The sequence below is a fragment of the Chanodichthys erythropterus genome, chromosome 3, assembly GCF_024489055.1.
Source record: "Chanodichthys erythropterus isolate Z2021 chromosome 3, ASM2448905v1, whole genome shotgun sequence".
Classification (NCBI taxonomy): Eukaryota; Metazoa; Chordata; class Actinopteri; order Cypriniformes; family Xenocyprididae; genus Chanodichthys; species Chanodichthys erythropterus.
In genome coordinates, this window is record NC_090223.1 from 27997662 (window position 1) to 28025424 (window position 27763).

The 27763-nt window shown below is 36.3% G+C and overlaps 1 protein-coding gene across 2 annotated transcripts in view; it reads right to left on the minus strand.

Annotated features, from left to right (window-relative positions):
• The window catches only part of ppp1r9ba (protein phosphatase 1, regulatory subunit 9Ba), a 46942-nt gene that overhangs the window by 19009 nt on the left and 170 nt on the right, over nucleotides 1–27763 (minus strand). Inside the window, exon 2 of one of the 2 annotated variants that reach the window (XM_067372754.1) lies at nucleotides 23241–24662. In XM_067372754.1, the coding sequence (XP_067228855.1) occupies nucleotides 23241–24605 (1365 nt within the window). In that variant the 5' untranslated portion in view covers nucleotides 24606–24662. The remainder of the gene's footprint in view (nucleotides 1–23240; nucleotides 24663–27763) is intronic. The other variant, XM_067372762.1, reaches the window with a different exon arrangement.

Below are 27763 nucleotides of genomic sequence, written 5' to 3' on the forward strand. Positions count from 1 at the left end.
GGCTGTACAAGAGGGGAGGGACAAATGCAAATGCATACAATACTAAAATCATGTCTATACTGCCTGTATCATTGTATATGCGTGTATAAAATGAAGTCTAGGATCTCTGGATTCAAGTAAACACAGATTGGGTCACTCATGTCTTATAGGCCAATTCAAACACTGCAGTGTAAGTGCCATCTGCGGGTTGTCATTGGCTAGAAGTCAGCTCCAACTCCAAGTTTTTCGGGCTCTTTTGGTGTCTCCTTTTCTGTACCTCTTTCTCCATCTCTCTCAGATGGAATGTTGGAAGGGACGACAGAAATTCACAGGCCAGATGTGTCTGAAACACATGCATCCTCTGTGAACCCCTTCCATAGAGCAGAAGAGACTTCATAGTCTTTATAGACTTCATTCTACCACATTAAAATTGATGCAATGACATTAAAAATATTTTAAAACTTAATGCATTAACTAACGTTAACCAATGAGATCTGATTGTAAAGTGTTACAAAAAAACTGAATCCAAAACACTGAAAAAGCAGGTTTAAAGTTAGTTGTGGCCTAAGTCCAACTGAAACCACTTAAAACCAACTGAATGGACGGTACTTCTCACCTTCATAGCTTCATTTTCATTTGTGCCAAATAGTCTCTTTCAACCCTTATTATATAGCTCACTGTCTTGTGGCTCACATTTACTGTCATTATTCTCATTATCAAAGACAGAAATGACAACAAATTCAGCCTGCTCAATGCACTGTACTTCAAAGATCTGTCATACTAACAGAACATGTAAAGAATATGACACAAAAACAATAGATTACACAAGCTGACGGATACTACTGCTAATAACAGCTAGAAACAGTCGCAGTGTGTGTATGTGGAATGCAGCTGGTTCGACTGTGTGTTTTTGGCTCAGACACTCTAAACTCTCACTAGCTGGTATGCAGGGGGACAGTGCAGTGTGTTAGCGTTACAGCGTGCTGCTCCCCCTCCCTCCCTCACACACAAACAAACCCTCATTTCTCTGTATGTCACATCACTAAAGTTAAACACACCAAGATGTGGAGGGTCCTGGTATTTCAAGCAGACCCCCTTCCCCCCACACACGTGGGTTTTCCATCAGTACATATATAAAGCTGTGTGTGTGTTGATTTTTAAAGGTGAAATATGTAAGAATTTTGCAGTAAAATATCCAAAAACCACTAGGCCAGTGTTATATATTTTGTTCACTTGAGTACTAGTTTGCAACTATTTGTAACTATGTGAGAAAATTGCAATTTTAACCAAGGCTCCGGGATGTGTGAGGAATCGCTTGTCAATTACGTCATACCCGCGTTATCCTTCCGGTTTTATTTCGTAGAAATCATTGAAACACCAAAGCCGCTTTAATATTTACATGTTTTAATAGACAAGGGAACAACTGTTTTGATATATTTATAGACAGAAAACTAATTATTGTTATATAGCTCAACACGTTTAGTCTTATTGTTTAAATAAATTTTCTTGATTTTATGTGAGTACCATGCTTTACCATGCCTCAGAGAAAAACACTATTTTGTGAAGTAGCTAACATAGCATAATCAGATGCAGCTTTATTTTTAGTAACAGTAATACAGCATTTTCTCCATCATACAATATGTTTTAAAATTAATTGCATGTCATTTATCAACACAAGCCATCCAGCATTTAATATGATATTCTAAAATTCTAAGTGTCTCAGCAGCTACCGAGCGAACGCACACAGTAACGTTATAACATCATTTTCAACACACTCAAATGTATCTAATATGATAAACAGAGCTGCGTTACCTCACACTCATGACCAGAAAAGCGGAAGCGGCGCTGGTGACTGTGTCATAATAAAAGTCCCGCTGCTCGCGGTGTGTGTTGCGCAATCGCTCCAGTGGCCTCGTTCAGCTCCCACAACACTCGGTCCTGCTCTGCTTCATACTACAGAAATGCTAATAATTGCATCCATGAACATGATTTCTTCCCGAGTCCTATCCCGATCACAGGCTGTGAGGTGAAGACCACATGTCCCAAGATTCCACACTCAAACTTGGCGTCATCAAGCTACGCCTTTGTTTTGAATAGGTCTCTAGCGACCTCTAGCGGACAGAAAATATTACATAATGCACCTTTAAGTGCATGTGTGAATGTAAAGAAATGTAAAAAGAGTGGTGGTCGACCCCTATGGGATTTTTAAGGGCTAATGCAGAAATATATAATGAAAATGTAAGGTTTTAATGATGGCAAATGATCCATACACATACGGGACATTATGGTGTTAATATTTACTGTAAAATTACTGTAAAACTGCAATTATAATATATGTATATAGTGCATAATATATATATGCAAGTGCATAATATATATACTGAAATAAATATATATTTATCATATATGATTCACTGAAATTGAAAACAAAACATTAAATAAAAATAGATTTAATGTTATATTTAATATTATATTGAAATAATTTTACATTTAATAATGATTACTTTTTTATTTTCTATGTGTGTGTGTATGTGTTTTCTGGTTTTCTGTAGCCGACATGTTTTACCCAAAGGGACTTACAGGAACAACACACTTGGAGCAATCTAGCTTAAAGTGACAATGGTGGCAGAATAGATCACCCCTCATCCGATCCCTAAACCTAAATTCAACCCCAATGCAACACATGCAGGCAATAAACAGAAACACAAATGCGTGTGTATGCACTTTTGTATTCCACTAGTTTATTTTTTGCTCTTCTCCGAGCAGGCAACAGTGCTAACGCCTTTCTCTCCAAGCCATGGTGAAAATCAACCTCTCCAGGCACTGTTTTGACACTCCTCGCCTGGTTGCCATGGAGATTGTCTTTAAATGCAAACCGATACATACTCCACAGACACAAACACACTCACAAACATTAATACAAAGTGACACCGGTGCACACATGAGAAACCCCGGGGTGTCCTGAAAGGTTGTGACAAATATTCTTAGCAACCTGTGTTTGCCTAATAATTAAAGCCCTGAAAAGTCACACGAGGTTCTGCTGCAGGGTGGTCGACAGTATCCCCCACAGACATGTCAAGAACAGAGAGAGAGAGAGACCCACGCCAGCGCAGACACTGCAGGGTGGTCAGAACTGTACTGAACACTTTTTTTCATTTCCCTTCCCATTTAATATTCATCTAATGCAAATTAACTCCTCTGCATATAACAAAACCAGTGATGTTCTTCTCTTGTAAACATTTCATTAGTATTCAATCCATTGTTGAATGTCTTATTTGTGAGGACAATTCCAGAACATTTATGAAATACAGAATTATTAAATGAACTGAAGTCTGAATATTTAGATGTACTAATGTTCATGACAACAAAGGATGATGGATACGAACTGGACTAGAATACTAGCATAAAGCTTAATGTATGTAAATATATCATGCCAAATGCTTACAGTTTTGAAACAGCATGCAGTATGCAACGTTCAAACAGTAGTATGTTACACTTTAACAACTTGATGTTGCATGCTTAAGCTGTCATCTCAGGAATAAATGCAGTAATTTAGCATAAAAATATTATATAATATTATTATTATAAAAAATGAATTATTATTAATTGATAATTATTTTAAAGGTGCTATCGAACGTTTTTTTTTTACAAGATGTACAAGATATAAGTCTAAGGTGTCCCCTGAATGTGCCTGTGAAGTTTCAGCTCAAAATACCCCATAGATTTTTTTTTTATTAATTTTTTTTAACTGCCTATTTTGGGGCATAATTAGAAATGCGCCGTTTCAGGCTGCGGCCCCTTTAAATGCTCGCACTCTCCGCCCCCCCAGAGCTCGCGACTCTATCAGTGCATAAACAAAGTTCACACAGCTAATATAACCCTCAAAATGGATCTTTACAAAGTGTTCGTCATGCATACTGTATGCATGCGTCAGATCATTTAAGTACAGTATTTATTTGGATGTTTACATTTGATTCTGAATGAGTTTGAGGCTATGCTCCGTGGCTAACGGCTAATGCTACACTGTTGGAGAAATTTATAAAGAATGAAGTTGTGTTTATGAATTATACAGACTGCAAGTGTTTAATTATGAAAAAAATGACGGCTCTTGTCTCCGTGAATACAGTAAGAAATGACGGTAACTTTAACCAGATTTAACAGTACATTAGCAACATTCTAACGAAACATTTAGAAAGACAGTTTACAAATATCTCTAAAAATATCATGATATCATGGATCATGTCAGTTATTATTGCTCCATCTGCCATTTTCCGCTGTTGTTCTTGCTTGCTTACCTAGTCTGTTGATTCAGCAGTGCAGATCCAGACGTTAATACTGCCTGCCCTTGTGTAATGCCTTGAACATGGGCTGGCATATGCAAATATTGGGGTCATACATATTAATTATCCTGACTGTTGAGTAACAGTCGGTGTTATGTCGAGATTCGCCTGTTCTTCAGAGGTCTTTTAAACAAATGAGATTTATATAAGAAGGAGGAAACAATGGAGTTTGAGACTCACTGTATGTCATTTCCATGTACTGAACTCTTGTTATTCAACTATGCCAAGATAAATTCAATTTTTAATTCTAGGGCACCTTTAATATAAATATGTAAAAACACTTGGCTGTCTGATCATATTATGCCTTGAGAAAAAGATGCTACTTTTGGCTCATTTGTCAGATTGGAAATAGAAGGTTGAGCACAGTGCATTGTGGGATATAGTATTGTTTAGTTGGGGACACTTAATATTCAGCAATATTAGTGATTTCAACTGAATAATGACTGTTTACTTTTGTCTTTTTAAAACTGCTTTACAGCAGAATTTAATTATTTGCATCATTGAATGCAAATTTACCATTGTAAAGCTACTTTGAATCTACTTTTCAATCTGTATTAAGAGCTATATAAATAAAGGTGACTTGACTTGAAAAACATACTTGTTCCAAATGTCCGAACAATATCTATATGACAGTATATGCATTGTTTTTTCCCCTGTGGTATTGAAAATGGTATTGAATATCTACTTTTCAAGGTATTGTATCGAAGTTAGAAATTCCAGTATTGTTACAACACCACAGCCTATATATTTACTTCACGAACTAACTCTATGGAAAAGAGTGATAGACGGACCTCTCAACCTTACGCTGAGGAGAAAATTCAGCGCGACTTTGAGCAGACAAAGCAAAAAATGATTATTGCTTCAAACAATGGTATAAAGCTATTCAAAACATCATTCAATGTAAATTGTAATAATCGTAATTAATAATCGCAATTACAATTTCAAGGGAATAATCGACAATTATAATTTTTGTCATAATCGTGCAGCCCTACTACAGTAACAATGCTCTATTGTATATAGCACATTTTGTCAGTTGTAGTGATGATATTCTATCTACTGTATAATCTTACAGTATACATACTATATATATATTGAAAAAACAAAATGGTAATATGCTATTTCAAACATAGCACAAATCTGTGCCAAAAACTAACCCATAATGCCTATCTTCCTGCGTTCCCTATAATAAACATTTATTACTGGGAGTTAGTTTCTCTTTTGAAACAGCTGTGGCTATGATGTGAATAGAGGAAGTTGATCCTAATCCAGTTTAAAAGTTACTGAGAGAAATCAATCAAGTGGCACATATCCTTTTTTTAAAAAAAAACAACAACTCAAAAACAGCTTCCTCTTATCAAAGTCCCTGAGATAACATTCTGCCATCTCTAAAATATCTATGGTCATTAAAGGTTTAGTTGCACTGAACACTGCAAATCAGGATCTTCAGCTGCACTTGAAAATCACAGGCAGGTACATAAGAGCAGGGTTGTGAGTATGCGATAATTAAAAAAAAAAAAAAAAAAAGAGCTTCAGTGTGCGACCTCTCACTCATTTTTGCTTAAAATAAAAGCAACAAGCAAATTAACAGGAAGCACATTTTGACAACAGGAAGTTGTTGATTAAGATCAAAGTTTTACCAAGCAGGGTAAAACACTGCAGAACACTTTAAAACTGGCACTACTTGCTGACAGTGTTAAAGGAAGTACACTAAAACATCTATTAGCATTAACACCTTAACACATTCAGCTTTTTGTAACTTAACTTTGTGTAACCCTTGTTCTCATTCAAATAATAGTTCACCCAAATATTAGGAAATAAAAATATAAGTTTACTTCACCACTGACAAATTGGGCTTTCAATAAAACTTTGCTGCCTACCTTAGAAACTAGAGCTGTACGATTCTGAATAAATTTATCATGATTTTTTTTTTTTTTTGCTTCAAACAGTCAGATTACAGTAATCGGAGTTAATTATTTAAAAAAAACAAAACATTTGAAATGAATGATTAATTGACTTCATGATTTCATTACTGGATGAATCACCATTGAACAAATCTCTTGAATGAATGATTCAATAACAAATACATTTTTAACAGTCACTTGTTGTAATCGATACAATCATTATTTGAAGCTCCAAGTTACTTTCAAAAGGTGACTTGCACTATTTTGATCACTTCCGTAGACATCAGTGTTTATATCCGAACTATAAACTTTTATCCAAGTACTTCTGTGATAATATGAATATTTGTATAATTTGTGGTTTGTGAAGCTGTTGCATACCTATACTGTGCATGATAACTGCTCTCTCTGGCTAAGTGGCAGCGCAAACGCAGATTTGAATGTTCTGGTGTGCTTTGTCAAAGTATTAATAGACAGAGGCAAATCGTTGTCATTTAGGAATGAGATTGCATGAGTGTTTGAATCGAGATCGCAATCTTTTAACGATTAATCACGCAGCTCTAGTAGAAAGGCAAAAAAGTTTTTGAAATCGTTGCTACCTGACGAGAGAAAACAGAGATAAAAGGCTGTCGTCTTTCTTCTTTCCAAATAATTAGGAAAACTTCAACACCCATAATGCACTGGTCTTGTTGTCATCCAAGGCCACGCCGACCAGTCTGCAATGGATACGCTTGACCAGTCAAATTCTGTCTTGCTTTAGTAGCAAATACTTCTTAGCAAACTTTTAGTCATAATGGTGCTGACTTGTGTTGTTCCAGGGTGCAAGAATTCAAACAGTAACATTTAATGGGAGTGAGTTATTTTTGGTTACAACGTAAAATCTGAAAAACTTAACTACTTTGTAGTCAACATTTTAAACTGGATGACCACAAACACAGTGTTTTAGGCCAAACGGAGGGGAAAAAACTGAAAGAAACTGCCGTTCCGTGAGTTCTACCTAAAGCAAAACGCTGTCATGTACAAGTAAGAAAGCTGTTGACATAAGTGTTTCATTTTTACCATAATGCTGTTTAAAGAGTAGACATAGTATGATACAATTTTCAGTGATAAACCTACTCTTACAATAACTGTTCTGTTAATAACCCTCTGTCAATCTGACTGTCCATGGGCGGGGATTCAAAAATGGGGAAGTATAATCGGTAGTTTTCAAGAAAGCTCTGGCTGGAGCTGTCCCAAATCTATTCTGCATCAACCGCCAGCCTTTTGCTGAGAACTAAACATGAATTTCTTGGTCCAGGTAACATGGAGAACGAGTAAACATTGTTAATTTACATATACTACTGACATTGTAACAATACAAAGCGGGTTGAAAATCTGGTAAGTTACTTTAAGTGGTTGTAGTAACCTTTTTTTAATCAGTTAAAAACTCCTACAGCACTCCAGGACCTAAAATGGAGCTAGATTGTGGCATTCAAATCTATACATGGCTAAAACACCAATTTGTGCACTATTGATTCAGAGTGGCATCAAAGAGAAGCCAATCAATAACCTATCAATCGATCCATTTTAGTTTGGCTTTGTTTGCCCAAAATGCAGAAGTTCAAACACAAACAGGATCAGAATTTCTTTCTTCATGTTATTTAATGTTTTATATATCATAATTTTCCTACAGCATAAATGTCAAGTATTTTTAATTATATACAAAATATTTAATCATCATTAAAATACAGACATGCATTCATCCATCTAGAAAAAGAGACCCAGAGCCAGACTACAGCTCTCCTTCCTCAGCTATGACAAAGTTGAGAAGTCACATTTATTTGAGAGGAAATGTGACAGTAGGCGCCTCTGCAGCATTACATTTTTCTAAGTAATTACATTTTTCCATTTAGAGGTCATGTGTGAACAAGAAATGTTATTGAAATGAATTTCGCTCAAGCAGTAAAACTCTGACTAAAAGTTCTGTATTGGTACAATGTGTGAAAAGATTAAAAAAAAAAAAAGAGGTGAAAAAGACTATCAAAAAAGAGAAAATCAAAACCTTTCTTGTGTAAAGCATGGTAATCTGTTGCTTATGTGAAAAACTGATGTTGTATTTTTACCTTTTTACCTTTATACAACAATTTTCTACGAGTGAAAGTGGCTGATAAAGCATATATTTTCATGGACGTGTTTGAAGGATTCACTCAAACCGAGTACACAAGCAGCTCTAAGAGCTTTCCAGTACAGTAGGAGATGTAGAGACACACACATGCTATTCATAGTAAACAAGCACACACAGAACAACACAAAACCCTCAAACTCATGCATATGCAGCTTTTGCACCCAATTATCTAATCTGAACATACAAACAAATTAACAGGAGGCTGCTCCAGAGGCCAAGGATCTTCCTGCAAATGTCTGCTGGCAAAATTGATCTTACGCAAAATGGCTTTACTTACCTCTCCAAAACATAACTACAGCTGTCAATTAGATGAATCAAATGATGTGATATGCTCATTAATCAGCTGAATTATCTGTATGTCAATATATGCAAAAACAAATCCCCACAATAAAGATAATTCAAAGACTTTTGTAACAAAAAACACTATACAAAAATTGGGCAAGTCAATATTGTTTGTTTTATATCCATATAATTGAATATTAATTTAACTAACGGCCTTTCATTTTGCAATTGAGTTTCCCTAATACTTCATACAGGACACTACTGTTTAAAAAGGTTGGTAAGATTTAAAAAAACAAATAAAGTCTCTTAGGCTAAACAAGAGTGCATTTGTTTGATTAAAAATACTGTTAAAAAAAGTTTTCGATTTTAAAATGTAATTTGTTCCCGTGATGGCAAAGCTGCATTTCAGTCATGACAACTCTGCTACTGCTGCTGCAGAGAAGGAATATGACTTTCCTCTGTTAAATGCTCAGAAGAAAAATTAAGGGGAACATAGCAGATCTAGGCAGGTGGTGCTGGGGAGGAGGAGGGGGAAAATAAGGATCTGCATAGTGCACAGAGTTATGTATTCATTTGGATGCGTTGTGTTTATTAAGGGAAGTAGTAATGAAATACGTGAAATCGATTGGCTGTGAACGTTCCATTGAAACAACCAATCAGAACGCAAACAGAGTTTCATGGCTGAACTATTCATTTTCATCCACCACAAAAAATTCTGATACGCTTATCTGCTGCTCAAAAACATTTCTTATTATATTGATGTTGAAAATATGCATAATACAATACAATACAATGCAATGTTTATTTATATAGCACATTTATAACAACCGAAGTCGACTAAAGTGCTATGCAAAACAGAACAGTCAACAAGATTACAGACAATAAGACACAATCTATAGAACACACAGTGTAAAATGGATGAGGTGCATTAAAATATAGGATCTTTGCACAGCAAGTCAGGAAATATTAAATGCCAGGGAGAAGTAATAAGTCTTAAGAGTAGAATTAAAAATAGACAGAGTTGAGGCAGTTCGAATTTGAATTGGGAGACTATTCCACAACTTAATATATATATATTTTTTTTCATGATTCTTTGTAAAAAAAAAAAAACAGCATTCATTTAAAACTGAAATCTTTTGTAACATTATAAATGTCTTTACAGTCTCTTTTGATCAATTTAATGCCCTTGCTAAATAAAAGTATTCATTTCTGTCCAAAAAACATTAGTTTTTAATTTAAAACTACAATAGTTTATAAATTACTGTATGTCTAAATATACTGTATATAAATCTGTGAAAACATGAAACACAGTCAGAGGTTATCGTAGGTTACAGGCTGTACACACTGCTAATCTCGCAAGACACACTGTTAATCCTTAAGAATCAACCTGTTGGTTTAATCCCACCAAGTGGCTGTGAGTCCTGAGGACATTTGACCTCTTCTTGACTGTTTGCTTTCAGTAGTCTGTGACTGAGGCATTATGGGTGATTTGACATGGATGAAGAGGTAAAAGTCTGTTTACATGGACTAAACATGTTCTTTGGACTAAAGTGTTTACATGATATCTCAAAAGACAAACTTGCTTTACTTTTAAATAGATAATGAAAATTCTGTCATGATTGACTCACCCTTATGTATGACATTCTTTATGTGGGACACAGAAGATTTTTTTGAAGAGCAATGGAGTCCAAACAATACTGGACCCCATTGACTCTCATTGTTTGGACAAAAACAGGTTTAGAACATGAGGGTGAGTAAATCATGACAGAATTTCCATTTTTAGATGAACTATCCCTTTAAGAGTAGGGATTTTTGATGGACACTAACCCAACACCAAACCTTCTGAGATATGTACATGTGAGTTTTTTAATGCGAATAAGTCAGCACCTACTGTACTTGTTATTGTCTTGGCCACTGGAGCTCACGGAGTTTGTAAAACGGGACAGTGGGTGTTTTCAAGTGCCTTTTTTGGGTGAATAGGCTTACCAGATGAAGGAAAAACAATCATGGTCACACACACGCATGCCTTCAGGGCTTCCTGTCCAGGCCACAATGGCTGGTCCTGCTTCCACTAATACTACCTTAATATTGATCTATGGACCGACCAGCTGTTCCAGCATTTTCTAACACACAAATGTAACTAATTGTATTACAGTCTCTCGACATCAGGACTTGCTATTCAGAGCACTGGAATGCAGTCTCTCGGGACTGAATGACTAAAGCCTTTGTGATTAACTCCACAACGCGTTTTAATGGCTTGTGCATCAGTAACTCTAGCCAATCTGTTTCGGGAACATTACAGGACGTCCAGACAAGATTTGACGGGATAGTTCATCCTAAAATTACAATTCTGTCATCATTTACTTTCCCTCATGTTGTTCCAAACCTAATTACAATACCAATCCAAACGTTTGGGGTTGGTAAGATTTTTAAATGTTTTTGTAAAGAAGTCTCTAAAGCTCATCAAGGCTACATTTATTGGATCAAAAATACAGTAAAAGGTAATGTTGTGAAATATTATGAACATATTATTAATATTATTATTAAACTCATTTTTTTTTCTGATAACAAAGCTGAATTTTCAGCACCATTACTCTAGTTTTCACTGTCCCATGACCCTTCAATAATCTTTCATATGGGTTTTGAACACCATGAGGGTGAGTAAATGATGACTATTTTTGTTTGGTGATCTATCCCTTTAAGTATTGACTGCAGGCAAAGCTGCTGACCGAATCTGCAGTGGTGCTGTCAAGATGTGTGCACAACAACATGGATTTAATAAGAAAAGCATCTCTGGCTCTGTGCCTGCCTTCACTCCAGGACCCTTTGTTACGGCTTTCAGGAAAACCCATCCGAGGATTCGTTATCAGAGCAAACAAGGTGGCAGAAAGAGAGGACCTCAGAGTCTTATCAGTATTGCTGAAACATTTAGAGAAACATGACCAGAAGATTCAAGATCATGCATAAATAATGTGGAAAATGAACCAAGCCCTGCAAACACCAATTTAAGGTGTTACTCATGGTGTAAAAATAGAAAACAGCAGAGTAGAGATCATGAAGTCAACAAGCGCGATATAGTGTTTCTTAAAGAGGTCATAACGCATTTTTAATTTTCTTCCTCCCGAGGTCCACGTATAATGTTTTTTTTCTTTTGTATGTGTGCTAAAAACATTCATATTGTAGTTTTCATGACCATTTTAGGCTATTCATACACTGTAAAAAAATATCTTCTAACTTACATTAAAAAAAAAAAAAAAAAATGGAAGCTGTGAGTGGCAGAAATTCACTGTAAAAAATACAGGGATAGTTTCTGGTATTATGTGTGGCATATTGGTGCCTGTATATTTTATAACTTATAAACATATATTTAATTAAGTGATATAATACTAATACACAATCTACTTGAAGTAGCAAAATCTGCTTGGTACCTTACTGATAACAACCACCATAATAATACAGGTGGCACCATACATGATGAATCACTTCTGGGAAAGTTTTTTTCTGTTTTTCAATTCATTGTTTTGACATTACATATGGTGATTTAATATGATGTTAAACCAGATTACACCAGTAAGGTACATTAAAGTTTACCAAGATTTGTATCATAGCATTTTTACAGGGTTTTTTTTCTGTGAAAACTACAAATATTTTTACAGTGTAGAAATAAACCATTAATTTTGCGCTACTGCACCTTTAAGTGCCCAAATCACATACTAAATTCCCATTAACACTGACTGTGCTCCAGCTACAGTACTAGGGCTGAACGATATTCTGTTTTAATATCGACATCGCGATGTGCGCGTGAGCGATAGTCACATCGCCGGAACATGCGATGTGAAGGGTAGTAGCCCATGGTGTATTAAGAGAACGGTAGCACCAGGGTAGCACAAACACGAGTTTGTTGTATGGCTTGTTGCTGGGGTGACATGCACGTTCCGCGTGCCTGCACAGTGACTGGTTCGCTGTGCCGCTGCTCACCGCTCACAGCCAACATAAAGTTGTGGCCACAAAACAAGGAAACACCACCAATTTGTCTTATCACTTAAAACGGCACCGGAATTGCGCTGAATGACACACAACAGAAGCGCTCTCTCGCGTGCGCTCTCTCTCTGTTGCGCGCGCGATCAGTTCTCCTCGCGCCTGAATAGTAAAATACATGTGCACACAGATGTCTAAATGTCCATCGTGTGGAGTATCTCGCGTGAATACAGTCGGTTATGGCTTAAGTGGATGTAAACAGGTGGGTAATAACTGAATATGCATCAGTTACGTTTATGCATTCAGCAGCCCAATTAAATAGGTCATTAATGTTAATCAAACAACAAAAGATGTTAAATAAATGTAGGCTATAAGTTAAACCTACTGTATCTGAAAAAAAATATTATTTTTAATTTACTATTGTTTTTGTAATTTGCTTCTTTGTTCTTTTATATAGCCTAACACAAATAACTTATCAATTTTCTCATATTAGCCAATGCTCATATTGTCCACCTCTTGCCCACCTGTAGGCTACATACCAGCTGATATACAACGTAGTCTTGATTTAGGTGGTCAATCTGCATTTAAAAGTTTGAAAGGGTTTTAAATCTTCTAAATCAAGTAAAATGACTCAAAATAAAGTAATTTAAGCATAACAAAGTCAACTTTAATCATATAAAATGTAATTTACCAACATTAAAATTGTGGCCAGTGAAAATGCTGAGTGGCTAGTTACTTTGGAAAACCACTAGCCACAGTGGCTGGTGAGCAAAAAAGTTAATGTCAAGCCCTGCATACAGCATACATAAACATGCATGGTCATGATCATGCTAAAGAATACTCAGTTTAGAAGTTTTATTTCATTTTGTTTAGCCGTGATTATGATAATGACCAACACTGTTTTACTTTGGCACTTTTGCTAAGAAAAGTTGACTTATAAGCATTTTGGTTCACAATCTTTTGTTTTTAAGTTGTTTTATAAAAATATATATTTATTTTAAGTTATGTTATGAACCAATCAGGGGGGTTGGTGTTGTAAAGCTGCTGTTTAAATGTGTTCGGCTTTTCTGTTTACAGGAATATGTTCTCTAATTTTTAGAAGATTTAATACAAAATATATTAAAGTTTTATTTCATTTTCTTTATTTCATATATTTAGCCATGATTATGATGACCAACACCAACACTGTTTTACTTTGGCACTTTGGCTAAGAAAAGTTGACTTAAAAGATTGTAAACCAAAATGCTTATAAGTTTTTTTTATAAAAAATATATTTATTTTAAGTTATATTGTTGTAAACCAATCAGGGGGGTTGGTGTAAAGCTGCTGTTTTACTTAAAAATGTGTTCTGCTTTTGTGTTTACAGAAATGTTCTAATTTTGGAATAAAATATTAAGTGACCTTTTTGTCACTTGTAATGAAGCTTGCTTATTAGTGAAATTATTAATATCATGGAATGGTAATTATTGACTTTAGCCTGGATTGATGGCTCTCAATATCGCAATATATATCGTTGGGAAAAAAATATCGCAATGTAATTTTTTTCCAATATCGTGCAGCCCTATACAGTACTTTCATGTCTAATATTATTTAATAACTCCCCTATCCTCTTCGAAATTCCACATTACATTGTGACGAATTCACAACACAATCTGCACTGAACGGTTTTATGCATCAGACTGAAATGCCCAAAGGTCTTGTTTAAAATAAATACTAAAGAGTTTCTCAACCAAAGAACAACTCGCTCTGAACTTTAGCTAATCACAACAACTGTGACATATTGGCAATGTGACATTTTTAGCAGCCTAGTTTCATTAAATGATCTTTTTGGACTGGGGAGGACGTTTTGAGCTCTAGTATGTTTTTCTAGTATGACAAGCTCTTTTATGACCCCTTTAAAAAAGAGGAGGTTGGCTGGTTAGCATGGCCCCATTAGGCCCTGCAGCTTGTTACAGCTCAACAAATTCTGTGAGCGAAAATTTCAAATTTCAAATCACATGCTTGAATGCGTCAACCAAACAACTGACATTGATACGAACAGGAATGCTACCAAACAGCTTTCTTCAGGACAGGTATTATACACTTCTTTGGAAGGAAGCTTAATAGAGAGAATGTTAACGGAAAAAGGTTGAGTGAGATAATGTGAGAGCGATGAAGAAGTGGAGAACAGAGGCTTCAGTGTGCCCCGTTTCTCTCTCTCCAGACAGCCAGTGCTCGAAGAAGAAGACTGCTAAAGAGAAACGGCAGCGACAAGAAAGAACGAAAGAAATAAACGAGTGTGCTGGGCATTCCAGCGTGACCCTGGCAACCTTTCTACAACAGACTCCCTGTGAGTTATCCAAGGGCTGACGTTGTGCTCTCCCACACAGAGGGAAAAAAAGCCGCTTGCTGCCTTGGCTGGCATTTCTTACCCAGGAACTAGAGAAGTGACTAAAGGTGCATTATAGACCAAGAAAGACAAAGACTTTGACTCACAAACAAGACCAAATAACTCCGTCCCACTCGCCTCAACATCAAAACAACATCAAAAGAATGCTGCTTCTATATGGTTATCATCCTAAACGACTAAAAAAAGATGCTGGTCGGTGCATCATCCACTTGTTTTTCTGCTCCGTAACAAAGAGTGCTCAGACTGAGAGGGACACATTCCACACTGAAAACATCTGGGATTATTATGAGGAAATTACAGCTGAAATAAGTGTCAAACCACGTGGTTTTGTTGCAGAGTTTCAGAGACTAAAGCAAGCAACAACAAACACAAATGCCTTTAGTAAGCACTATTAAGTGATTATGTTACACTGTTGTGAGCCTTCTTACATGCAGAATTTTTACACTAGGAAAGACAGTGACTATGAAGAGGTTCCCAAATGATCGGAGTTGAAAACTGAAAGATTCAAGATTACCAAAACTCTTGTCATTATAATAAGTGTACTAACAAGTCGTGCTAACAAGTGCTTTCACATTGTGCACTGTTTGCACAAATTAATTTCCATGTGACTGACAACCATTCATTATCAAGTGAGAGATGCGTATCATTTTAAGCATAACAGTTTAAGTCTCAAAACAAAGACGATACTACATAAAAAAAACGTATTATTAGCCGCTATTATAAATATAATATTTACACAATACATGATACATCGTTTAAATACGTTTCTGTTCACTTTTGCACTGGTTTGTGTGCAAATCTGTATAATAAAAACTAACAATGCGATGCACCTAATTTATAAGTCGCTAAGTTTGGATAAAAGCTATTAGCTTATTAGCTAAATAAATAAAGGTAAACGTTAATCAGTACAGCACTGGTTGTAAAAATCGCTAATGCTTAATATCACTAAATCAGTACAAGTATGAAGGCATAGACAGTAATTTGTCATCACAGCAAACAGAGCTACAGAGAGACATTTTTTACAGTCCATTATTATAACGGACAATCTGATACCGCTTTGGCAATACAACTATGCCATTATTAGTCATGCAATAAAGCTATTTCTCCAGATATAATGTACGTCTCACACCAAGACAATCTCTGCCAGCCTAAATGGAAGAGGTTTTTAAGATAGCAAAGCTGATGCAGAACACAGAGCTCTATCGCAAAAAGATAAACATCACTTAATGGCTCACAGCATGTGAGGTCCAGCTGAATAATGGCTTTGAGAAAGAGATCATTTTAAAAGACATCTGACAAGACGGAAGCACCTCTGACCTCCTCTTGTAGCCAGTTCATCTCTACCCAGGAGCAAAAATAACTGACTACAGGCCACTGAGAAACACCAGAAAGAATCAGACTAGAGAAAGAAAATCAATGGAGGAAATTACATCTTCTCCCTGATTTGATGCCATTGGTCATTGCTTTTAGATCAGTTATCCAATGCTTTGTACTTAAGTGCTGATCTCTTAATGTGTCATCATGCACATGTATATGCATTATATAGCTAGTGCAGCCAGTGCTGGGTGGATTACTAAATTTCCTTACAAGTAGACTTACAAAATTACTTACAAATTGTAGTCTGTACAAAAATGTAGTTAGTAACGTAATGCATTACATTACACATTTTGGGTTAGAAGAAAGTACAGACTTTGGTACCAAAACGAAATTTAAAAAATGTGACACTTTGAGTGCTTTTGACAACTCTATTTTGGGTAGTATAATCTGATTACTTTTAGATTACTTTTGACCTAACTCATTTAACAGACTGAATTGATAATGGGGTTTGTGAAAGAATTTGGTGACATGGTTTGTTTCTCTTTTTGCAGTGTCTTCAGATCACCTCAAAGTAGCATGGGAAAATTATACCAGATTTAATATCTCAAACGAGATTTGGGAAGAGGAACTGAAACAAATTATTACCCTGTTCTATTAATGCTAGATTACAACTTATACAGTTTACAGTATTGCATAGGTTACACTATACCAAAACTAAACTCAATAAAATTTGCCCTTCAGTTTCCCCTTTATGTGTAAGAGCTCAGATGGCACGCATGCTCATACATTTTGGTTTTGTCTTGAGATTTCTGAGTTTTGGAAGAATATTTTCTGGTGGTATTCAAATGTTTTTGGAGAAGATATCAGTCCAGATCTTGAATTAGCTTTTCTTGGATGTTCTGACCCTAGCATTAACACATTATCAGCAATTTTATCTTATGTTCAGTATGGTGGTAGCTAAAAGGATGATTTTGATGGATTGGAAGTCCACTTTACCGCCCAGTTTTCATAAATGGTTGGAGGAGATGGTTGCCGCCCTAAAGCTCAAAAAGATTTGTTTTTCCAAGACTGATGCTTCTAAAAATTTGATCAAATCTGGGGCCCCTTGCTTAGGTATTCATGTAATATGGATAGCTTCACTGTTGTATTCCTTCACTCTATCTTTAATGTTTTGTTTATGTTTGATTACGTATGTCTTTATATTTTTCATTGTATGTGGTGCCTGTTTGTGGGGGGTGGGAGGGTGTTTTCTTTTGTTTGTGTATAGTATATTTTTGTATACATTTTGTGAGAATTTCATCTGTTTTATGTTTATATAAATAGAATAAATAAAATTAAATGTTTAGTTTAAAATGCTCAATTTTCCATGTAATTATAGCCACCTGACTAGTGGCTGGACTATGTGCAATTTCACAAAACTAGAATATTTTCTTAATGTACATAAGTTATATGCTTTAAAACAAAAATTAAAACATAAAAAAGAAGAATTAGGGAGAACCAATGCTTCACTGCTATTGTATGAATAATATGTAATCATGTAATCAATAAAGTAACTGTAGTCTGATTACAAGTATTTTAAAACGTAATATAATCTAATTACAAGTAATTTCCAACATTTTTGGAATCTGTTTACATAATTCAGATTACATATATTCAGTTACTATCCAGCAATGACTGCAGCACAAGACAGTGCAATGCAAACGATAATAAAATGCTGATAAATGTCATTCTAAGTCCTTTACAAAAGTACTAGAAATTGGCTTGAATCTACCATCATGCTGAAAACATAAAACCTCAACGACAAAGTTGTTTTTGTCACATCCAATAAGTTCACATCTGGATATTGGCTAACCTTTAGTTCTTTAATTAAAGAGTCAGACTTTAATATTGGCCATCAAGTCATATTTGCCTGACTGCTGTTAAACAAACATAGATAAGATGCAGTAATTTAACCTTGTTAACCTTGTTTTACACCAGGCAGCTTGTGAATAAGGCTTTGAATGAATACAATCATTCACAATCTGAAATGCAAAAGGATTTTTTTTTAATACTATGATCCAGTCCTTAAAACGACAAAGATATAAATGAGCTGTAGTGATCCCATCTTCAGCTGAAAATTTTAAATAATCATGTTGCATCATTCTCAAAATAACCACTTAAGCCCCTATTTTTTTCCTGCAAACTGTTTAAATTGTTAGACAAAGAGAAAGAGAAAGAGCGAAAACATTGAAAAAAAAAAAAAAACATCTTACACTGCAAAAATCGAGAAAGCCCTTAAAAGTCTTGGTGTTCAGTCACCAAAAGCTACAAACAAGCTTTTGTTATTGCTCTCTATTCCTAAATGAGAATAACAACCAGAAAGCGGTTGGAACATGAAGAGGTTCTCAATCACCAGGCAATTAACGTACTTCATAGGGTCTTTACTCAATAACTGCATATATTTTACAGCCTTTTGCCCACAGAGGGTACGTCGGGGTCTGACTGTGTGCAGCACTAGCCAGCCATTGACTGAGGGGATGGGCAGCAAGAACTGTTTAGCAAAATGAGGCCATACATCAATCAATAACCTCACCTAAAAGCTAGCCAAAGGCCCTCTATAGGATTTAAACAGTCCACCCCCTGTTTTTCAGTATATTATTCAGCTAGCCTAACAATGTCTCTGTCTTTCTCAATCAATGCACACGAGTGGATCGCATAATATCAGCTTTCTAATTGGAAGGTTGGAGGTTATGCTGGCAAACTAACTGGCCTGTTTGGTAACCTCAAGGGCTAAAACAGACAAATGTCATGTAAACAACAACATATATGACATATATGTATATGACATTTAATGACACAGAAACCAGGCTGGATGTTTCTAAAATGCAAATGCAACATAACGCACATATAGACCTCATTGCTTATAGCTAAACAAGAAAAATGCAATAATTTTCAGTCTTTTGATTATATTAAGTATTTGTACTGAAAACACTGTTATCATCATTAACAAAAACTAAATCTAGTAAAAGAATTTTTGTTAATTGAAATAAAGACAAAATAAAATAAAATAAAATATACATGTTATTTGAAAAACTTAAAATGGAAATTATTTTAAATTAATTTTTTTTTTTAAAACTGGAAATAAATAGACATAACTAAAAAAAAAGGATTACTAGTAATATTATTAACTAATAATTAACTAGTAACTAATACAAATGACTAAAAATGACAAAAAAATACTAACAATTAAATTAAAATTAAAAAACAATGGCGTCTAAATATTAATAAAATAGTATTAATATTAAAAGTATATAAATAAAACTAAAATAACACTGAAATGCCTTAAAGGGATTCAATATATTTAATGAAACATGAATTTAGTTCTAAAAGCACTGTTTTTCACTAAATTAATAATTTTTATAATTATATGCAGTAAAAAAGAATTATTAAATCATTTTAAAAGCATTTATGTGATGATGAAAATATTCAGTGATGTTGATTCAAAATATATAACCAAAAAATATATAGTGTGTGACATACTGTATAGCTCAGATACCGTGTACTGAAGAATGATACATAATTTCTGCCACTGGAGAACAAAAATGGTCTGTTAAACTATGATGCCATGTCAGATTCGCTTTAGGTAAGGCAAAGTTTGGATCTAACAAAAGCAATTCAACATCCCTCTGTGCAGGAGGCAACCAAACAAATGCATCCATGACCATGGGTTTCAGTCTCTCATTAAAAAAAAACACACTGCCCCTTTAAGGCCACATTTCCTTTTTTTCCGTCAGTTTCCTGCTGCAGCCTGATAACGGCCTCATTCAGCAACACAACGACACCACACAGCACTATTATTCCAAATGTTATTGCACTGAATCAGTGTTACCTTTATCCAAAAACAGCTCCATCACCACCTGTAGTGCAGGGAGTAAGACTTTGTGGATTATGTGAAAGTGAAGAGAACGCAACTATTTTTAGCAGCAGGAATGGACACAATATGTTGAGGTTGTGAGCTGCTAAAGCACACATATGCCAGCTGAGACAATCAGACAGGGTCCAAATACAACAGTTTAGTCCTGCTGGTAAACAGCAACACATAAGTGCAATGTTACACTGTGGTGAATACTCTTCTTCCTGAAAAACTGACCTGTATACTTTGATGTAGGGTAGTTACAAACTTTAGTACACTTAAACTTGTAGGATTTTCTTGGGGGAAAAAAAAGCTATAGGAAACCATTTTCATTCAGAAATTGCTAGTAAATTTCAAACATATTCACAAGGAAACACTAAGTGACACATTGAATTAAAACTTTACATTTTTAAGTAGAAAGATTGAAATGGTAACAAACCTTGATAACAAACTCCCATAATCAGTTTTTACAGTATATGTCTTAAAGGGGAATTGTGTAATTTGTCTATGTATCATAGTATTATTCAGAGATTAGCAAACATGTATATCACTTCCTCTGCACTGATTTTTCTCCAGTTGATCTAAAATGATATATTTAGTAAATCCTTCACTTTCTACACTGTTTTAGGATCTGATCGCATCTAAACCCACAGCTTTTCACTTCTGAACTGAACTGCAGTACTGGTCTTAGATCACCTTCAGAAGCCAACTTCTACCAACAGCTCTCAGTAAACCACCTCCCTCCCCTAAAATTGCTTCAGCTCTTCCTGTCTTTGAGAGGATAAGAGAGTCTGCCCACGCCTGTCTGGACTCACAAAGCACTTAATAATAAACTAGATGTGAACACTAGCCATCAACAAGAATACAGATGGTGCAATGAACAATTAATATTCATGCAAGCGAACATTCAACAACATTAGCATGTAAGCAACAGCAGACATAGGACACGGATGGATTCAGATAACTTTGAGTATTTTCCCCCTTCCTTTCCCTTACAAACAAGCGCTATTCAGCCAGAACATTTAATAAAAAAACAAATGTGTTAAGTTAAATGTGTTAAGATTAAACAACTGATAAGCTTTGAAGACTATTTGAAGACTAGAGTATTTGGGCTCTTTCTGGTAGTCAAATGTTAGCAGAACATGTTCATAGTTAAATGTAATCATCCACAGCTGTGGTCAGACCGACTTCATTCATCCACTAAAATTGATACTGGAAGCGGTTAGTTAGCAAGTGATGGCAAATAATGACTGTGTATAGTAAAGTTAGCAGCATTAGCATGTTTGTTTACACTTGATTTGATATTTAGGTATCTAGGTATTATCTATTGCAGGGATTCCCAAAAATTTCTTTGTCAGCCGAACTCCTTCGCCATAAAATATTAAATAAAAGTACTCTCTGAGATTTTAGGTCACTAAATCAATAATTTAAAAACACATTTGAATGTTCACAGTTCTCTGATGTTGGTTACAGGTCACATGACATGCAGGTAAACAAGTAAAATATTTCTTTTTATTGGATTGTTTTTGTTTTAAAATCATTTTATTTTAATTATTTTTTTATTATTATTTAGCTTTTCATCAACTTAAAAATTCTCTGCAGTTCTCTCATGAATCCCAGTTTGGGAAAACCTGATCTAATGCAATGGAAAGTGCTTTTTAGGGCCACTCCATGTAAAAAAAAAAGAAAAAAAAAAAGTAATTTATACACAACAAACTCATCTATTTAACATTTGACCCCTTTTTAGTTCATTAAACTACATACTGTTTTATTAAAACACTTACACACAATCACACTCGTCCAATAGGCTTCTGTCTACTTTGAGCAGTGAGAGAAGATCAGACTGATACCAGAGCAGAAGGGACTGTGATCAAGCTTTTAGTCTAGCTGAGAGAAAAAAGGGTGAGGAGAAAGAGGAAGATGGTGAAATAAGGGAGAACGAGATGGAGAAAATGGGCTTAGGAGAGCTGATGTTCACAGGTGCTCCAACCTAATTTTTACTGAATATCTTCAATGAAAAGGTTTAAAAAAGTCATATATTATCTTTTGCTACTGTAGTTATCATCATGGTTCTGCTTAAAAACTATGCTATCTCTACACTAGAAACAAAAAGGGACAGCGACAGCCACAGTTTTGTAACACAGGGCAAACCCCTGGTATCAAATCCCCTTGACGTCCGTCAGATTACACAATGTTCACTTTAGATATAGCATGCCTTCGGTATGACTTCACTGGAGGCTGGCCATTCCCATGCTGTGAATCTAGCACCTGCAGGGCAAAGTACCTTACCGTTTTGGTAGCGGTTGCATGTTTAAAAGCACAAAACACACAACTTAGCCCTTTGATGAGCACATGAACAGTTTGAAGCGATGGCGCTCTGATAGCGTTGGTCATCATGTGAATGTGCCATTGTCTCAAGAATACAAATTCAGATGTGAAAGTCACCAAAACACAGAGGAACACGACCATGTGACTCTCATGCGAAGGACACTGTGCAGCACCTGACTAACCATGCTGTATCTTAGTGCAAACTGAAAACAGTCATTGGGAGACGGCTCTTAAACCAACAGAAGTGGGCCGTCAGCAGCTGGAGAGGGCTAGTGGCAGGCGGTGTGTGTGCTATATCAAAGTGCTGACGGTGCCCGGAGGTGACTCTGCAAGCAGTAAAGCAGTCCTCCCTTCATAGAGAATCCTTGTCTGAACATTTGAGGAGACAAAGGCATCTACTACTTGAGTGTAAGGCCAATAACAAACACTTTTAGGCGTAATTCCACAAAGAAATGCAATCTTCAAAGACTGGCTTCTAATCTCCTACTCCTGCGGCCATCCAAACCCTGCCCATCTGTATTTTTTATTCAAAGAGGTGGCTACAATCGTTCATTATTTATTCCAGGAAGCCTAAAATTGAAACCATGCCCAGTGTCCACAGCTTTTAAGACAGTGTCACCCTAATGCTTTCAATTTATGATGTTTCTCTCTTTCACACATTTCAGGCACTTACCTTGATGGGGTTTGTACTGAAACGAATCTTCCTGCTGGGAGGTGGTTCATCTTCTGCAGGCAAGCCAGGGACTTCTGAACAGCTGGATTCTGGTTCGTAAGCATCATCATCCTCAGCCTCCTCATCTTCGTCCAGCTGACTACCGCCAGAGTCCTCTCCAATCCCGCTGTACGCGCTGATGTCCACCAGATCTGCTTCTGAGATATCCTCTCTGTGGGATTCCTCCTCAGCACAGGCCTGTCCAATTTCCTCCCTTTGTTCTGAGGGCTCATGGCTGCTCGTGGCCTCCCCATTTTCCAGAGAGGCGTGGACATCCGCCTGTACCAGTCTGCTCCCTGCATCCGGTGCACTTGGTGCGGCATGCTCTCCTGGTTTGGAATCATTGCTTGATGCATTCTGGTTCTCCTCTGACCTGGATGTATTGAAAACTGAGCCAGCACTGCCAGAAGCCACATCCTCGAATGGTTTGCAATTGGGTCCATCAGGTTGGATGCTTGTTCTGCTCTTCGGACTCCCGGGTGCACCTTCTTGGTCTGTGTGCTGAGCTCCCTCCTCTTGATTTTCAGTTGGAGAGAAGGCTCGTGCCTTTCTGGTGGTGACTTTGGAGTTGATTCCACCGACCTTGGCCGGGGTAGAGCCTACCCCTTGAGAAGGCTGTGGGGAGGTTGAGGATGGTCGGTGAAGGTTGTTACGTTGGTCTGCTCTTTCAAATACTGCGCTCAGCTGGCTGACCGTAGGGGACACTGCATCTGCGGGACATTCCCCTGCATCCAACCTGTCTAATGACTCGGTGCTTCCGTTGAAGCGAACCACCACGTCCAGACGGCCATCTTGGAACCCTGACGCTCGCTCTTTCTTTAGCAGTATTCGATTAGTTGCTGCCTGCTTCTCCTGCATGTGACGTTGCTCAAATATCTTCCGTGTCTCCTGGAGCTTAGAGTAGCCTGTGGTTGGTCCACGGGAGCCGCTACCATCAGTCTTTCCATCGAAGCGGCTAACCCGCTCTGACACAGTCCCGCCGAGTTTGAGCAGTGCACTGTGATCCACATTCTCATTCAGACTGCTTGCTCTGGGAAGGGACAGTCGGATCGTCTGGTCTTTGGCCTTCGACGGATCCTCTTCATCCCCGGGAGAACCCATCTGCATGAACATGTTCTTGATGCGGTGCACATTGGAGCCGTACCTGCGGCCCCGGCCCTGTGGTCGAGGTTTCCCATCCTCCCCGTTAGCAGCACTGGAATCTTTTACTGGCTTGAGGGATTGAATTCCAGCCTCATAGGCATTCCTGTGCGGCGATGCACTTCTTGCTACAAGGGTGGTGCTAGTGCTGCCGCTGGCTGCAGATGGGGGTTCAGTCTTCATCATGGTTAATCAAACAGCAGTAAAGACAAGCAGAAACAGCATAGCCCTCTGCTTTTCCTTCTTATTGGATGAATAAGAAGTGGCACCCATCAGGATCAGCCCATATTATCAGCCGCAAAACAGAGAAAAGGAGAAAGTATGAATAAGAAAAAAATAAATGACATTTTATCAGAAATATAAATCTATAAAAGGTGGCCCTTTGAACACTTAAGCCACACTTATAAATTAACTTCATTGTATTAGATACAAAATGATGGGATGAGTCGCTTTGTAAGTCAAGTTTTTTCTCATTTATAAGCTGCTTTGGAAAATGTAAATGTAAAATATTAAACCAAGTGGCATTTTCAAATAAATTATGCTAGGCCTATTCTCAAGATTTCAAGTTCACATAAAGTTAGTTCACATAATTTAAAAAATCAAATGAGACTTGGTTTGATATTTTGCATCCAATGCAATGGTATTCATTATTTTTTAAGTGTAGTTTAAGTGCTCAAATATTTTTGACAACTCAATTGACAACTCAAATGGGGCCACAAATATCATAGGCGGCAACTGCACAGTGCAAATGCCTACATGTTTAGCCTTTATGGAACAAAAATATATGGGAATATACTGAAAAATATAATGCGATATAGTAGATAATACAATTACATATTTGGGAAACTAGTTTTTATATTTTTCAGTATACTGCAATATGCATTGACCATGTGGCTATATATTGATATTTGATATATAAAATATTTAGAAATTAAGACAAAAAATAGCATTACATGTAATATTCATAAAAGTCTTATCCTTTATTGTGTGTATATATTACACCTATATGTTCCCATATAAATGTTCCCATTCACGGAATGAGTTACAGCAGATTTCTTGTTCCCAAGATGCTTACCTTCTGACAGGTAAAGGAAAGTAAATGTTAAAATTAAGTGCTACTTCATGTGTTTTTTTTTTTTTTTTGTAAATATTTAAAAACATGCAGTACTGTATCTTGTCACATGTACATCTAGGATATTATGAAGTGTATTATTGAATTTTAAAATTACATACATTATGATATATTAGTATATATAGTCATATATTTTTAAATATACAAAAGGTGCCAATTCCTTATTATTCAATATATTGTTATATATTAACGCAATATATTATTCTGTATATTTTCAAATATACAGTTAAAGGTGCCCTAGAACCAGTTTTTACAAGATGTAATATAAGTCTAAGGTGTCCCCTGAATGTGTTTGTGAAGTTTCAGCTCAAAATACCCCATAGATTTTTTTTTATTAATTTTTTTGCCTTTGGGGCATCATTAACTATGCACCGATTTACCGATCTTTACATTTGATTCTGAATAAGTTTGAGGCTATGCTCCATGGCTAATTGGGCTAAAGCTAACATTACACACTGTTGGAGAGATTTATAAAGAATGAAGTTGTGTTTATGCATTATAAAGTCTGCAAGTGTTTAATAATGAAAATATTGACGGCTCTTGTCTCCGTGAATACAGTAATAAACAATGGTAACTTTAACCACATTTAAAAGTACATTAGCAACATGCTAACGAAACATTTAGAAAGGCAATTTACAAATATTGCTAAAAATAACATGATATCATGGATCATGTCAGTTATTATCGCTGCATCTGCCATTTTTCGCTATTGTTCTTGCTTAATTACCTAGTCTGATGATTCAGCTGTGCATATCCAGACGTTAATACTGGCTGCCCTTGACTAATGCCTCGATCATGGGCTGGCATATGCAAATGTTGGGGGCGTACATATTAATGATCCAGACTGTTACATAACATTCGGTGTTATGTTGAGATTCGCCTGTTTTTATCTTTTAAACAAATGAGATTTACATAAGAAGGCGGAAGCAATGTTTGAGACTCACTGTATGTCATTTCCATGTACTGAACTCTTGTTATTCAACTATGGCAAGGTAAATTCAATTTTTGATTCTAGGGCACCTTTAAATCATTTAATATATTGAGCTGATCATTCATAAGGAAATATATTTTCTTACAGTACCATAATGTGTTTTTTTGAGCATTCATTGACAGTTCTTCCATGACCACACAAAGGCCCCAGGGTCATAAAGCCAGAAAAGTTACATCTTCAGACACCTCTTACTTTTAGAGTTAACTTAAAATTGCACTAAATCAAGAGTAAATGAAGATATAAGACTAATTTTAATATACAACCTTTCAATTATATATATAAAAAAATACATACAAACTCATTACATAAAGAAATGTAACAATAATCAAAGATGAAACGGAAGATACACTTCCGTAATGACTCTAATCTCCTTGAGAAGTACTAGCTAAGTATAGCCTACTTCTCACATAGATTTTCACAAACATAAACTATTAATTTTGGCAGACAAAAGTATTTAAATAAGACTAGTAACGTGGTAGCTCGTTTCTAGATGGCCTAAGATGGTGATTAGATGACAGACCAGCAACAAACCATCTTGAAGTGGCCAAGCTGTTTGTTAGAGAAATAAAAATTAAGTTCAAACAAGAATATGACCAACTAGAAGCCAGCTACTGTGTTACAAAACGCAGCTCCCATGCAGCTTAAGCTGGATTTTCCAGCAGGGTTGGATCTCTATAGACGTCAAATTGATCTTTCTGTCAGATAAAGGAAGTCAGATCATGAACGAAACCGTAAACAGAGGCACAAGAACATGGGACCACTTTAAGTCATTTGATATATATAAAACTGTGCACATATCCTTGGGAAATACCATGCATACTGGCATGGACAGACAGGCTTTGTTGTGATCCCATGCTGCTGCTGCTGCTGCTGATGCCAGTAGATTACTTATCTTGGCAGCATGAATCAACCAGCCTTTAGGCGCCGATACATCGGCTGTCGCTTTAATTTCGCTTAGATCGAGATGTTCCTAGTGTGCATCACAAACCAAATCGCTGATTAAAATCGTAAGCTGTAAAATACATATTTTCTGCGCCGCTAATTGTGTTGAAGGAGTGTCACCAGAATTGAAGCCGCAGCCTGTCAAAACATCACATTAGGACCCTGCGGAGCGAGCGGGCCGCGCTCTCTGCAATGATGCCTCGACTCGCTTCCTGCATCCTCTGCCGTCCAAATAACGGTTCTAGCGCTATAATCAAAGGAAATGAGGGGAAGCGCAAC